The following is a 15,038-nucleotide window of genomic DNA, read 5'->3' as shown; positions in this document are numbered from 1 at the left end:
GTATGCCTGAAAATAGGTATGTCATGTTTAATTTTGCTTGCAAAATGGTTCCCTTCAACGTATGTATCTATTAAAAAAAAAAAAAAAAAAAAAGCTTTGTAACAGATTTATCTTATGTGAGAAGAGATGATTAGACGTGAAGGGATCTCAGAGGAGCCTGGCTGCCCACAAGGACATGAGGACAGCAATGGCAGTTGCGAAGGAGGCCGAGGTGGTAACAGCTGAATTGCAAAGCTCGGTAATGCAGCACTGAGGCGTGGTTTTCACTTTAACACCCAGATAGCTTTCTTCAGACTCTCCAGTACACTGTGTGGGTGCTGAACAGGACTTCCTCTTTAAATACAGGTCACCTGCATCAAAATACACAGGAGATAAATAAAGCTTGTCATTGTACATATAATCATTAAGGTGTATGTATTGCAAAAGTGTTTTTTTTTTTCAGTTTTAGATAATGTAATCAAGAATTAAATTAAAACCTCTATCAGTAATTTGTTTTGGTCTGTATGTGTCCTTCCTGCCTTGGACACACTACAGGAAATAAAAGATCTCTAATGTGAGGGGACATCCCCTGTTAGACAGTTGCAAACGAAACAAGTGTCTTCAATGGAATGTTTCCTCTCTTCTGTTCTGGTGACAACCATTTGGATCCTTCATCACTTATTATCCCACTGACCAAGGTCACCAAGACAAATGAAGAGGGTGATTCTCCACAGAACATAAAATTGAGCAATGGGGGAGCTATAGACGAAGGCGAGTATTATTGGGGAAGAGGGTTGGATTATCAAAAAAGTGTTCTCTTTACCTGTTTATAACAGCAATATCCATATATGCGTCAGAAGGACGGGTGGGCATTAACGTCCAGCCTGCACATACACACTATATTATCAAAAGTATTGGGATGCCTGCCTTTACACACATATGAACTTTAATGGCATCCCAGTCTTAGTCCATAGAGTTGGCCCACCCTTTGAAGCTATAACAGCTTCAACTCTTATGGGAAGGCTGTCCACAAGGTTTAGGATTGTGTCTATAGGAATGTTTGACCATTCTTCCAGAATTTGGCAGGTCAGGCACTGATGTAAACGAAAAGGCCTGGCTTGCAGTCTCCACTCTAATTCATCCCAAAGGTGTTTTATCAGGTTGAGGTCAGTACTTTGTGCAGGCCAGTCAAGTTCCTCCACCTCAAACTCATTAATCCATGTCTTTATGGACCTTGCTTTGTGCACTGGTTCAAATCATTTGGTGGAGGGGGGATTACGGTGTGGGGTTGTTTTTCAGGGGTTGTACTTGGCCCCTTAGTTCCAGTGAAGTGAACTCTTAAGGTGTCAGCATACCAAGACATTTTGGACAATTTCATGCTCCTAACTTTGTGGGAACAGTTTGGTGATGGCCTCTTCCTGTTCCAACATGACTGCACACTAAGTAAGGTCCATAAAGATATAAAATAGGAGTAGGTTTAAGCTGAGATAGTTTTAGCCCAGACTTCTAAATTAACTATTTTTAATCCTAATGCTTCTGGCATTAGTAAACAGATAGGAAGGTATATTATATTTACTTGTTTAAACTTTTTTTTTTTTTTACATTTCTTCACTTGCTTCCTGGTTTCTGACCTAGGCAAATTATGTCATACACCCCAGCAGCCTCCTTGGGCATTTTTTTTAATCCGGAGGAGGGGTTTTCTCAGCTATGCACTCTCTTCTATCTACATGCGTGAGCTAAGGGCAGATGGATTTCACAAAGTAACCTATACATGAATCATCTGCCCTTACTCAAGATGGTCACAGCTAGAAATGATAGTGGAACGTTTTTTTTAGATCAACCCAGTTTAAGATATCAGATCCTCATCCCCGAATAATTATAGAAGATAAAAATTGGTTGGTCCACTGGTCCTAGATCCCAGTGGAACCTTGGAATGATGGGACTATAACGGATCTGTTATCCACAGAAAAGGAGGTAAGCAAAGGTATATAGAAAATATAATTTATTAAAAAATGTCATGAAATACAATTAGCGGCAATTCCACATGATGTAATATTCGCGGTACAATACATTGGTTTGACATAGCGATGGTAAACGATGATGACTGAAACTGCCGTCAAACCAATGTATTGTACCGCGAATATTACATCATGTGGAATTGCCGCTAATTGTATTTTATGACATTTTGTAATAAATTATATTTTCTATATACCTTTGCTTACCTCCTTTTCTGTGGATAACAGATCCGTTATAGTCCCATCATTCCAAGGTTCCACTGGGATCTAGGACCAGTGGGCCATCCAATTTTTATCTTCTATATGAGTTCCACTTTAAGTAGAGAATTTGTTAAAATATTGCCAGGTTTTTTATTGCTATACAGTATATGTCTCATTCCAATGATTTCACTTTCTCTTCTGTAGACACCACAGGAAGTATGGGGGAAATCTCTCCAAAATGATGGAAATCCTCAAAAGCCACAGAAGTTGTGTGAGCTTGAACATGACTGGCATTTGCCATAGCTGAATCTAGAATAACGTACCTGATCTTGCTGTCTCTGTCTTGCACACTTGAAGTAGATCACAGGTTGTTTTACTAGGGAAAGAGCAGGCGCCAAATGAGCAAGTGTAACATTGCAGTGCGCCACCTGTTGAAATAAACAAAATACCATATTGAGAAGACAAAATGAGTACATAAAACACTATGCCCAGGGTCAGTCTCATTTGTGACACATATACAGGTGCAAATAGAAGCAGAATATATATTTTTATCTCTCTATGAGGGTGGCAGTGTTTATGTCCTTGAGCCAGAAACCATTGCTAGCTGATCCCGCATATTGACTCTTCCCAGACTTGATTGGGTACATACCCATACACTGGAGGCACTAGGAGTGCAGCCTCATTCAAGTAAATGGGGACATGCTGTGGCGGCACTGCCAGCTTTGGAGAAGTATGAAAACAATGTTTATGGAAAAAAAAAAAATTATGGAAAAAAAAAAAAATTATGGAAAAAAAATAAAAAAATAAAACAATGGAAGAGGATTCCTCCTTCAAAAAGATTTATAGTGTTTTTTTTACCCAAACATTTCATATTCCTGAAATGTGCCTGCTGCGCCATGTATCTGTATGAGAACATATCCTGTTCTCTTTGTGTTGCTTCCTTTTTGTGAAATCCCTGGTGTTTCTGCTACTCCCCTTGCTTTCCTATATTAAAAACTGACCACACTAAGGCTGGCCATACACTATACAATTTTCTTGTTCAACTTTCCTTTAGATTTACCAAAACCATGTAATATAAGGTCAAGCCCTAATACTTTCAATTTGTATGCAATCAGGCAGGCCCTTGCACTACATAGTTTAAGGTAAATCTAAAGGAAATTGAATAAGAAAATTGTATAGTGTATGGCCAGCCTAAGAAGGAGAACACAACCTGGTCAGTTCTCTAGCTATGCTGGGAACTCAGTGTACACTCCTTCGCTGATCAGACTTGTCCTGACATGCCCCTTCTGCACAACCATTAACTGGCACTCTCAGTGTGCTGCTGCTTCTCCTCCTCCTCCCCTAGCTCTTATGCAGCTGAGAACATAGAGAATGTGATCATTTATAAAAAAAAATAGGGAAAACAGGTATTTATCAGGTTTTTTATTTTATATCTATACTAAAATGTTTTCATTTCTATTTTGAACTGAATAGGTGGTTTTACAAGGTGATCGTTTACCATTACTTTAAATAAGCGCTTGGATAAGGTGGAGGAGGGGGGATTTTAATATCTTTAAGCAAAGAAAGAAGGGTGTCCCCTAGAAAATAACTTTGAAGTGAACCTGTGCACAGATCATGCACATTACATGAATTACTAATGTTAAACAAGCATTAACAGCGATTTTATAAAAAGCCCTCATTCACCTCTGCATCTATGAACATTGTGACGAAATTAGAGTATAACTAAAGTCAAAACTTTTTTTCTTTTGGCAGACTAGATAGGGTTTAGAGCACCAGTCAGAATTGTATTGCCAAATTAACTTTAGTGTGTTTTTTACAGACATATTGCATTTTCTAAACCGTTGCTGATATTATTTTTTAAACACGTAAACAAAAAATAAAAGAAAATGTCTCTGGTAGTGAAAGGGTTAGATATAATAATCTTATGTTGAGAAGCCAAGAAGCCATTAACCATCTGGCTGTTTGCCAGAGAATTCCATTAAATATTACCTCCTGCCTTTACAAGTCAATCCAACCTAATGTTGTACTCTGTTCAGACTAAGTCCTAACATTTCCACCTTAATGTTTTTAATTAAAACTCATTTATTGTATTCCTCTGTGCTGGAAGATTCGTGGCATGCAGGGAGTATATATAGCCATGATGGAATTCACCGCCGGTGTTCCATGAAAAAACCATACCCGTGAGAAAACCATACCCTCGTCACTTCCGGTGCACCTACGGAGGGTATGGATTTATCACAGTAGCGTGTTTAACGTTACACTTGCCGCGGTTACATTAAAACAGCTCCTCTGCAATAGGAGTCATCTCCGCTCCTATCCCTGTCACTTCCCTGATGTCGGCTAATAAATATAAAAGCGGATCACGGAGCCGACACCTCCGTCATTTACATTTCATACACCCGCCGCCGCTTTCATATTTATTAGCCGACATCAGGGAAGTGACAGGGATAGGAGCGGAGATGACTCATTTTGCAGCCGACCTGTTTTATGTAACCGCCGCAAGTATAACATTACTTACACTACCGTGATAATTTCATTCCCTCCAAGCATGCGCACTTGTCAACTTCTCTGCTGTTCAATGATGTTTCCGGGGCTCTGAGCATGCACACTCCTACGCTGCTCAGCTGTTTCGGACAGGAAGTGACGAGGGTATGGAATTCTAACGAGGTATGGTTTTCTAACGTTACACCGGATCCAGTTAAATAAACAACCACAGCAGAATCCTATTGTGTTATAATATTACAGCTAAAATACTTTATTACAAATGGATAATGTAGTTTGATCACTATAGTCTGATTTTTGTCTTATAAATTGCAGCCATACCAGGATTATTTATGAAGCTAAATCAAATAAAATTAGAGATCCTGGCCAATTTTCAATGTTAAGTTTTCTGCTGCAGGTTGAAAGATAAAAGATACAGTTGCCAACATTTCCTGATTATTTTCAGGTTTTGAATATTTTTTCTTCAGGAAAATTCAAAAAGACCATAGCTCCCAAAACTAACCAAACATTTAGGCTCCATGCACACTAGCTTAAAAAAATGCTCCTAGCAGCAGCTTTTGAGCATTTTTATTTCTGCATGCATCTAGAAGTAAATAGTTTTATCCTATGTATCCATGCACACTATTTTATTTGAAGCTTCAGCTTCTAGTAACAGAAAAAATACCTATTTTTTTTTTTTTGTGTTTTTGAGAGCGATTTGCAAGCAGAAAAAAAGGCTGAAAGCTCCTAACTGCTGCTAAAAGCTGGCACAAAAACGCTATTGTGAACCTTTTTCATCCAGCGTTTTTTTTTTTAAATTTATTTATAGTGTGCATGGAGCCTAAAAGAACATTTTTTTTTTTTACTGCATTCATGTTGTACTAAAATTCAAGTGCCATCCACATTAAATGGCAATACCATAAATGGTATTATTGCAGGGCACTGGGGTAAATAGGCCCTAAAAAGTAGCCCTAGAACTTCAGTAAAGGGACTTTGAGATGATGCCTTCTGTCTGCTGCAACCAGGAAGAAGCATTTCCTCAGTCTCCTCTCCCCCTTGATCAGGCTGCAACATTTTAAAGTAGTTCCACCCAAAAGGGGAAGCTCCCCTTATTTGGATCCTCCCCCTTTCGGGGGGGGGGCAGGTACCTTGTTTTGACAGGTATCCGCTCCCACTTCTAGCTGAATTAGCCGTGGCAAACACATCCGGAAGTTCAGCCCCCCTCCTCCTTCCATGCTACTGGGTCATTCACTAAATACAGCACATGCGCGGTAGGGAACTGGCTGTGAAGCGGCAAGGCTTCACTGCTGGTTTCCCTTACCTGAGATAGTGGTGGCAGCACCCACGAGCCAATTGAAAAATAGGCTCAGGTGAAGACAACGCTGGATTCATGGACAGATAAGTGTCCTATTATTAAAGGTCAGCAGCTACAGTATTTGTAGCTATTGACTTTTATTTTTTTCTGAAGGAGCCTGGAGCTCCGCTTTAACTTTGTAACAACTCACAAGGTTAGAGGTTGCAGCGAGGACTGATCTGTCTGTGTCACACATTTGTGAAAACAGTCACAAAAAACTCACACATCAGGATTTATATGCTGTGTCATCTCTAAAATGGCATCCCAATCCAGGGAAAAGATGGATGATTCCTGAACAAAGAAAGCTCAATTCCTTAGGACAGTGATGGCGAACCTTGGCAACCCAGATGCTTTGGAACTACATTTCCCATGATGCTCATGCACGCTCCAGTGTAGTTGAGCATCATGGGAAATGTGGTTCCAAAACATCTGGGGTGCCAAGGTTGGCCATCACTGCCTTAGGAGATAAAGACATTCTTGTGGGAGTATTGGTAATAACTGATATCAGAAGCTAAACATACCTGTATATGCCCATTTACATGAACCTTATACATCTGTGATCTGTATAGGGTAATGCAGATACATTTTAAACTAGAGGATGTGAGGATCTTTATCTCCATGTCTGCACACACAAAAAGCACAGTAGAGCGTTCTTAAAACAGAAGGTATTTAGGTGTCTCACTTCCATCAGAAACCCAAAAATGAAGTGATTTTTTCATCATTTTTCAGCAACAGAATCATAAAAGCCATGGTTTCAATGCACAGCACTGATGATGGCCAACAAGCCAGAACCAGCTGTATAGAGTTTGGTATAAATGGCACTATAATATAAGACTGTATTTGTGCTACAAACCAGCAGATCTGGGTGCACTGTTGGCCCTGGGGCATAATGGAATGATTTTCAAGGCTCCACCAACTCTCCTAAAATAAGCAACGAACCTCTTATTTTTTGGGATTTGTGAGACAAGCAGCGATTTTGTTTCTGCAATTATTTTAAACCTTTTTTAAAGTTCTTCCTGGAATGAAAAATGCTAATACTTACCTCTCCTACCACCTAAACTGCTGATCCTTGCTTTCTTGAACAGCTAAAGCTTTCTGAAGAATCTTCAGCATCCAACACTTCTGGGAGTGTCGAATGCCTGGTCTCCCTCTGCACACAGTGGTTCTATCCTCCATCCCCTACATCACTGCAGGAGCTGGCAGGTAGAACCTCAAAAGGGGATCAGGCATCTGACACATCCAGAAGGGTGCTTGATTCTGAAAGTTTTCAACCCTTATAGCACTTGGAGACAGCGTAGATCAGTGGTGTGAGAGGGGAATGGACAAAAAAAAACATTTTCTTTGCAGGAAGTCACTTTCAAAACATTTTTAAGCTGGTGCCAAGGTTGTTTTGAGAGGGATCTACAGTGCTTTACTGATCTAAAGCCTAAGTTCAGTTAAACAAAAAATGTAAAATAAATATCACAAAGCATATTACCTGCCATCAATGTGATATGTCCATTTTGTGGTTTAGGCAAAATCTTTCTCTTCTGATATCCAACCGATTATAGAACGGAGGGAACTGTGACAGACACTCATCAAGAGTACCCGACTATGGCTATTCTTTCCGCCCAGTTCCTCCATTCATAGAAGTTATACTACAGTTTCTACGAATGAAACGTGATCTGTAAATGGAGGATAGCAAGGTTTCCCCCCCCCCCACTCCAATCATAGATTGTGATTCGTTTATAGTAGTACAGCTTCTATGAATGGAGGAGCTGGGCAGAAAGGGCGGGCATAGTCTGTATTCTTGATGAGTGCCTGTCACAGTTTCTCTGTTCTATTATCCCTGTCGCATTGCAAAAAGGACAGCAATGGAGGTGGGGGGCATCGGAGGAACATTTTCTACTAAACTAGAAGACAACAGCACAAAGAACAGGTTAAGGTAAAGATAAATAATATCCCTTGTACTGATTTTTATGTAGCACCCTCCTAGGTAGGTGCTAGGATAATTCGATAGCTGTTAAGTTATGTATTTGATAGGTACTTTTAGTTGCCATGGGGTAGTTTGTGTGTCGGTAATTGTGTGACAAGCAAAAGCATATTCTGCTCACTGTAATCAGTGAAGCTGCAATCTGCTAGTTAGGTTTGCTCAGTGTGCTCAGCAGCTGCTAGTTCTGCCTATGGCTTCCTCTGTATCCTAGAGACTGGAGAAGTTTCTGGACAGTAGGTGTGCAGCTATGCAGATGGTGGCATGAATATGGATGCAGCCTTGGCCTATGCCAGAGAGGCAGGCTCTGAAGGCATGCTGGGAGACTGTATTTATTCTTATGCTGGGTTCTGGGTCTTGTTCCAAAGTGGAGGATTCCAGTCTGGGGGAGGCACGCTACGCTCTCACCCACAGGCTCCCATGTGAAGGCCTCAGGTGGGCAACCTAAGGGGAGGAATGCAGAGACATGGGTGCTTAGAAGAAGTTGACTAAATTGTCTGCCATAGATCTGTCTGGTAGCACTGGAGGGCAATGCTTGGGGGATTGGGCCTTGTGAGTACAGACATTACTGGATCTTGGGGACCTTGTACTCTAGCTACCCCTCTGGTACCTAGTTATGGTAAGCTCTGGGTCTGTTAAAGCTGACACTGACTAGTGGTCCTAAATGGCTCTGTCCAGATACTGTGCACTAAAGAGAAGGGACTTGCTCTACTAGTTCTACTACTATTTAAGCAAGAAAGGAAGATTAGGTCCTCTGTGTACACAGCTCTCTATTATGGAGTATCCACCACTACCTTCATCCCTATCCAATTTCTCCAAAAATAAACAAAAACAACATCCCCTAGGCTGGTCATTGGAAAATACTGTGAGCCTGGTTGCAGAGCTAAGGGTTGGAAATGCCTGGGAAAAAAAAAATCCTGTGGCTCTTATGGGAGTAGCACTACATTAATTTATTTATGTGAACTAAGCCTAAGCTTTAATGGAGGGCTTTTTGATTCCTCTTAGCTAACCCTCACCATAAACTATAAGCATATAATGTCTCATGTCTCTACATGCCATCCATTGTTTCAGAGAAGCATTCTTTCTATGATGTTTTTTTAAAACTGTATATGGAAGCTTTGTAAAAGCATCAAGAACACATAGTCCTTTCTTTTATATGACTATTACTGAGTTTACGAAAGTGTTGATCTTTGAATAAATATAGCTGTAGGGTAGAAATGAATAATACGCTCTATGAAAAAATAATGAATATGTTCCTTCGTACAGGCTACACCCTGCTATTGCCAAACATAGGCAATTATTGTGTAAATCATTGGGGCTAATTCCTGTCTGCTTAATACTCCTCATAGATGAAAAGGAGTAGATGAAAAGTAAAACCTATCAGTTTGGGGATTGTGGAGAAGATGGCTTAAAGGATTAGTTCACCTTTTCACAAACAATGAAAAGGTGAAATAGCTTATAACACCCTCACCAACCCCTTCGTCCCCTCTGCAGGGACCTAATACAAACCCCATCTTCCGACACCCTCTCTAACATAAAAGTTCTACATGTTGCCTTGGCTGAGTCAGATCTAGAGCTCTCCAATCTGCAAAGACCATGCTCCCTTCTGAATGGAAAGATCTAGGGTTGGACTTCTATTGAGAGACTACTGCTTCCAAACAGAGAGCGATGGTCTTTTTATTGTGGTATGGCGGCTGGTTACAGGCTTTAATATTTAATCTGCTATGGCTTTCCAAAGAGAATGAACTATAAGACTTTGCACACCTTTTGTTTTGAGGCACCCGAAATTTATTTCGTTATTTTAAAGTGACACAAAACCAGCCTTTCTCAACCTTTTTACCCCAGAAGAACCCTTAAAATAATGTTCAGGTCTTGGGCAATCCCTGCTAAAACCAATTAATTGGAAGCCAGCGGGAAAACGTCCCCTACATTGGTGATCAATAGGAAGAATGTCCCACTTACAGAATGCCACCCTTTACGGACAGCTAGATAGATCATTGGTGTCATGAAGCTGGCTCTGCCTAGTGGTGTTGACCCCGGAGCTATGCAAGCAACTTTAAATGGGAGCCACAGCTCACAGAAGCCATAACAACCTCTGGCGGAAAACTAGGATTATATGGAACCCTGGTTGAGAATAGCTAAATTAAAATATATCCTTGTTCTCTAAATATAATTCATAAATATGCACTACTTAATAGAACTATAATCTATTTTTTCATGAAATTGCTTTTCTGCCTCCTTATAATTTTGTCTGTTGGCTCCTGAATGTCTCCTTTTCTCCCTCACTTATGTTTGTTTGGAATGAGTTTGGCAGTGCACGTTAGTTGCAGACATGTGCACTGCTCTATGTACTCTACATATCCCATAGTCTGTAGTCCATAATCCATCTCAGGACGAGCAAGAGAAGGTGGCTATGTTGCTACATACAGTGGGACCATGGAGAATGAACATATCCACGCACAGGAGGTTGGATCACAAAAAAAGAAATTTGGAGATTTGGAAGAGGCTGAGAGCAAAAGAAAATACTTTTTTGAGTTAGGAACACAAACTTGAGAAGATTTCTTTTAAACTAGAATTTAGGGTCACTTTATGTAATTTTACCCCCTCCTCTTTCATCCTTTGAGCCTCCTTTGGTTGGGTCATTTTGGCAGCCTCAGTGACCTTCGCTGGAATTGTCCAGATTATCATGGAAATTCGGCTACTGGGATTATTCTAATCACAATTCTAAACCCAAAAACGAAATGTAGTATATTGCTGCTTACCAGTCCTTAGATGTGGTTGCATTTTTAAGCTTTTTCTTGCTTTATTTTCAAATGATCATCCTGCCATTAATATACTTCCTGTCCTAGGGTGACAACATTCACTCACCATGCTGTATCTTGGGAGGAGCAGCATTGTCACCCTAGGGCTGAACTAATAGATATGTCATGGAAAATGTTTTGTAGTTAACAGAAGTGAGCTGGACGTGGCTGATAAAAATGTTAATGCATGTGTCCAGGTCAGCATTGCATTTTTGATGCGATAAACACGTTTTTTTTTTTTGCACTCATGGAACAGATTTAACAGAATGGAGCAAATAAAGTAGTTTATTTTTAGGGTTTATGTATATTGCAATACACTGATCAATATGGTATTCTCTTTTTTGTGAAAGTCATGATAATTTCTAGTAAAACGCTGTATAGATTGAATTTATAAACATGATTTCCTTTATTATGTTTAAAGCTAATTAATAAAAAATTACATTTTTCTTGTCAGGTAATTATTGCATATGGATATTTCATATTGACTTTTAGTAGCTAATAAATAAAATGTATGCTCCTCTTTACAGTCTTACTAGGATAACTTTACTGCTTTTGCTGAGAAAAGCCTGTGCTGTTTACAGAGCTACGTTTATAGCTAAAGCTCACTTTACATACACAGCTGAATAACCAGAGGAGGGACCCACACCCCTCTCTAGCAGCTCTACTCATACAACTCCCTATATTTGAAGATTTGGTTATGTAGGGACAGTCAGAAAGGGAGACCATAGTGCTATGCAAAAACTGTTGCATGGGTATTCCTGAAATTAGATTTTTATTGGCAATACAAATCTTATACAAATAAAAGCTTTTAAACTTTACAACATAGTTTCTTTTTAGTTAAAATTGGGTAAATCTGACAATGGAACCTTAGTAACTAGATCCCTATGTGTGTTTTTTTTTTTTTTTTTTGTTATTTTCTTTAATTTAAGTGATATTAAACCTTCATTTTTTTTTTTTTTTGTTAACTATGGTTTTGCACGGAGAAGCCCCGATCCTCCTTTTCTGGTGTCCCCCGCTGGCACTCCAGGCCCCTTCATTTTGTCTAGTGCCCCCAGGGAAAGCCACTTCCCCTTGGGGAACCCATGCCGGTCATGCTCCCGAGCTGCCCAGTCTGCATCTTTTGACACAGCCCGGGTGACTCAGCCCCATCCCCGCTCCCTCTTCACAGCATTTGAGCAAATGGCTGCCACTGTTATCAATCAGCCCAGAGATGAGGGAGACAGTGGCAAGAGCTGCTGCTCTCATGCACATCACTGGATCAGATCAGGCCCAGGTAAGTAGGGTGGGGCTGATCCTGCAGCACAGAAGGTTTTTTACTTCAATGCATAGAATCCACTGAGGTAAAAAACTTTGAGTCTTTAGAACCACTTTTCGGTTTCCATGCACTCTAGCATTTTTTATAAGCTCAAAAAATGCTAGAAATAAACAATGGATGAAAAATACTGATAATAGCATTTTTGTGCTGGCTTCTAGTGGCGTTTTAGTAGCTTTTTGGAGCATTTATAAGCATTATCATTTTATTAGTGTTTTTACATTATATGAAGGAAAAAAAAAGTTTAAAAAAAGCTGTTAGTAGTGTTTTAGTAGCGTTTAGAAGCTTTTAGAAGCGTTTAGGAGCATTCTGCGTTTTTGTTTCTGCTGGAAAAATGCTCCAAAAAAACTCTCCAAATCCTTTTTTTTCTGCTCCTAGACGCTGAAGCTCAAAAAATGATAATAACCTAAATCAGTGTGCATGGACATATAGGAGAACAGCATTTAGCTTCTAGGAGCAGAAAACAAATAGCTAATAACAGCTTCTAGGAGCTTAAAATCTCACTAGTGGGCATGGAGCCAAAGCCTTGTTTAGCTGCCTTTAGACACTACAGAGCTAATCTCTAGAAGGGTAAAGGTAATTTTTCATCAGAGACATCCCAAGACTTTCTGTATCTTTAAGTGATACTAAACAATATCTTTATTCACCAAAAATAATCCATGAACATCCACGGTTTAATGGCATAATCTATTTTTTGTGATTTCTTACAGTGTTTTTCTGTCTCTCGTCCCCTTTTCCCCTCTCAGTTCTGTTTGTTTGGGGTGAGCAGTGCACATTATTTGTGGTCATGTGCATCACTCTGTGCATACTACAAATCCCATAGTCTATAATCCCTAATCCATCTCAGGAGTGAGCAAAAGAAGATGGCTACATTCCTACATACAGCGGAGAATACATTTAGTCATCCTCTAACAAAGTCTGCTCAAAGCAGTGAACAAAAAAGTAAGTTGGAGATTTGGAGGAGGCTGAGAGCAATAGAAGAACTTTTTTTTTTTTTTTTGAGTTAGGAATATATACTTAAATACACAAAAAATGAGCTGGCATGTGTGGGGCATGGGCGTGTCTCAGTCCCAAAATGTACATACGCACAAAGAAATTGCCCACGGGACTTTAAAGAGGCACAACCAAGTAAAAAAATTTACAAAAATTGATTTATTCATACAAAAGACATAGATAACATACATTTAAAATCGTTTTAGTACATAATCGTCCTTTTCTTAAGAGACCTGATCGTTTCTGTGACAGATCTCTTCTTGACACAATCAGTTGCTGGATTATAGTGCCTGCACTGATCTTTCCCTTCGTTCTATGTGTGGTGACAGTGGATTGCCTTGTCAATATCTGGCCTCCCTCCTCTCCACAACTCCTGGGGGGAGGGGAACCATGTGGACCATGGGGTGACTGTGTCTGACTGTTTTTACCTATTTCTATTCAAAGGATTCACCAATCCCTCTAATTTACTATACCGTTGAACATTTGTGGAGGTTCATTGCATGACCCTAATTATCTATATCCATATGTACCTCTCCTGAGGAAACACGTTTTTATTTAGCGAAACACGTAGAGAATCAGTATTCACCCTATGGAAGTTCAACTTTGATGTATTCAATGATAGCGATCAATGTATAGATAGATACCTTTGACAATTATGTACTAAGATGATTTTAATGTATTTTATCTATATATTTTATCTATGTATTTTGTATGAATAAAACAATTTTTGTGCCTCGTTAAAGTCCCGTGGGCAATTTCTTTCACTAAAGGCCCATACACACGATAAGAAAATCTGAAGGGAAAATTCGTCCGACGACCGATCTGACGATTTTCGGATTGTTAGTATGGTGCTTTCAACAGCCAACTCCGACTTTTTGGCTGACAAAATCCTGATGTGCAGGCTATATAATTTTTGTCGTCCGTAATACAACGTCCGATTTTCGTCTCATTAGTACAGATTTCGACGAAAAAAAATCTTAAGAGCAAGACTAGGCATGCTCAGAGACGAAAGAACACATACAAAACAACCCAACACATGACATCACTTCTGAAGTAGAATTCTGTCGTACGGGAAAATTTGTATGAAAATAACCTCTTCACTTTCCACATCAGACTAGCATGCCACAAAAAACGGACGACAGATCGTTCGATAATCTGATCGTGTGTACGGGGCTTTAAATAGACTCATTTTTTAAAAACCAGAGGTCAGTGTCACTTTAGGTAAAAATATTTTCACATGTTTGTCGCTTTGGATTCACTGTTTTAGAAGATTAAAAAAAAATCTTACAACACTTCTCAGATAATGTACCAATATTATGACATTTTTGTAAAATTATTAAAAACATCAGATTTAACCGAATACTAAAGACAGATATAGTCTTAACAATGTAAAAACTAAAATAACATTTTAAGCGACCTTACCAAAGCATCTTTTTCCAAAAAACTTAACGTGCATAAAGGAAAAAAAAATCTCATTACAAAAGTACAAAAAACATAATAATCTATGCAGACTTACCCAGCTGACAGGCCAGGAGTGCAAACAAGCTGATTACAATCCACTTGTTCATTTTCTTACTAAAGAAAACCTTCGATGTAACTGCAGTTTGGGAGTGTGCGTATTGCTCTATTCTCTCACTTTCTTTGCTGACTGGCTCCAGGATTCCCAGACGTCTATAAAAAAAAGGGGTTGTCCTAGTCAGAAAGACTCCACCTAGTGATGCTCAAAGAAAGTTTTAAAAACAAATATACGTTTCCACGCTTAGAGACATTCATTGGTTTTGTCTTGTTCAATGCAATATCAAGATACTGTTGTGTAACAAATGTGACTCAGGAACACAAAAATTGCATAAATAAGTAAAAAAAAATTCTGTATCAGCCTGTTGCAGCTGGTATGTATATGGGCAACTCCCAGCTATGTTTTGCACATAGAGAT

General features: G+C 39.4%; 1 protein-coding gene across 1 annotated transcript; it reads right to left on the bottom strand.

The window, feature by feature from the left end:
* Positions 1-82: 82 nt before the first annotated feature.
* Positions 83-14,742, bottom strand: LY6G6D (lymphocyte antigen 6 family member G6D). Its single transcript, XM_082264275.1, has 3 exons — positions 14,622-14,742; positions 2,519-2,623; positions 83-350 (listed from the first exon to the last, which is right to left on the bottom strand). Exons 1-3 carry the CDS (start codon positions 14,671-14,673, stop codon positions 148-150), a joined length of 360 nt encoding a protein of 119 aa, XP_082120401.1. The 5' UTR covers positions 14,674-14,742; the 3' UTR covers positions 83-147.
* Between the last annotated feature and the right edge of the window lie 296 nt (positions 14,743-15,038).

The sequence above is a fragment of the Pelophylax lessonae genome (assembly GCF_965119305.1).
Source record: "Pelophylax lessonae genome assembly, chromosome: 7".
NCBI lineage: Eukaryota > Metazoa > Chordata > Amphibia > Anura > Ranidae > Pelophylax > Pelophylax lessonae.
This window is presented reverse-complemented; position numbering and strand designations above follow the sequence as displayed.

What these genes read in the sequence shown, in the direction of transcription:
- LY6G6D (XM_082264275.1), bottom strand. Translation starts at nt 14,673, where the DNA reads ATGAACAAGTGGATTGTAATCAGCTTGTTTGCACTCCTGGCCTGTCAG. An exon ending in ACTCCTGGCCTGTCAGCTGG is followed by an intron (nt 2,624 to 14,621) that starts GTAAGTCTGCAT and finishes TTATTTCAACAG; the next exon opens with GTGGCGCACTGCAATGTTAC. An exon ending in GACAGAGACAGCAAGATCAG is followed by an intron (nt 351 to 2,518) that starts GTACGTTATTCT and finishes ATTTTGATGCAG; the next exon opens with GTGACCTGTATTTAAAGAGG.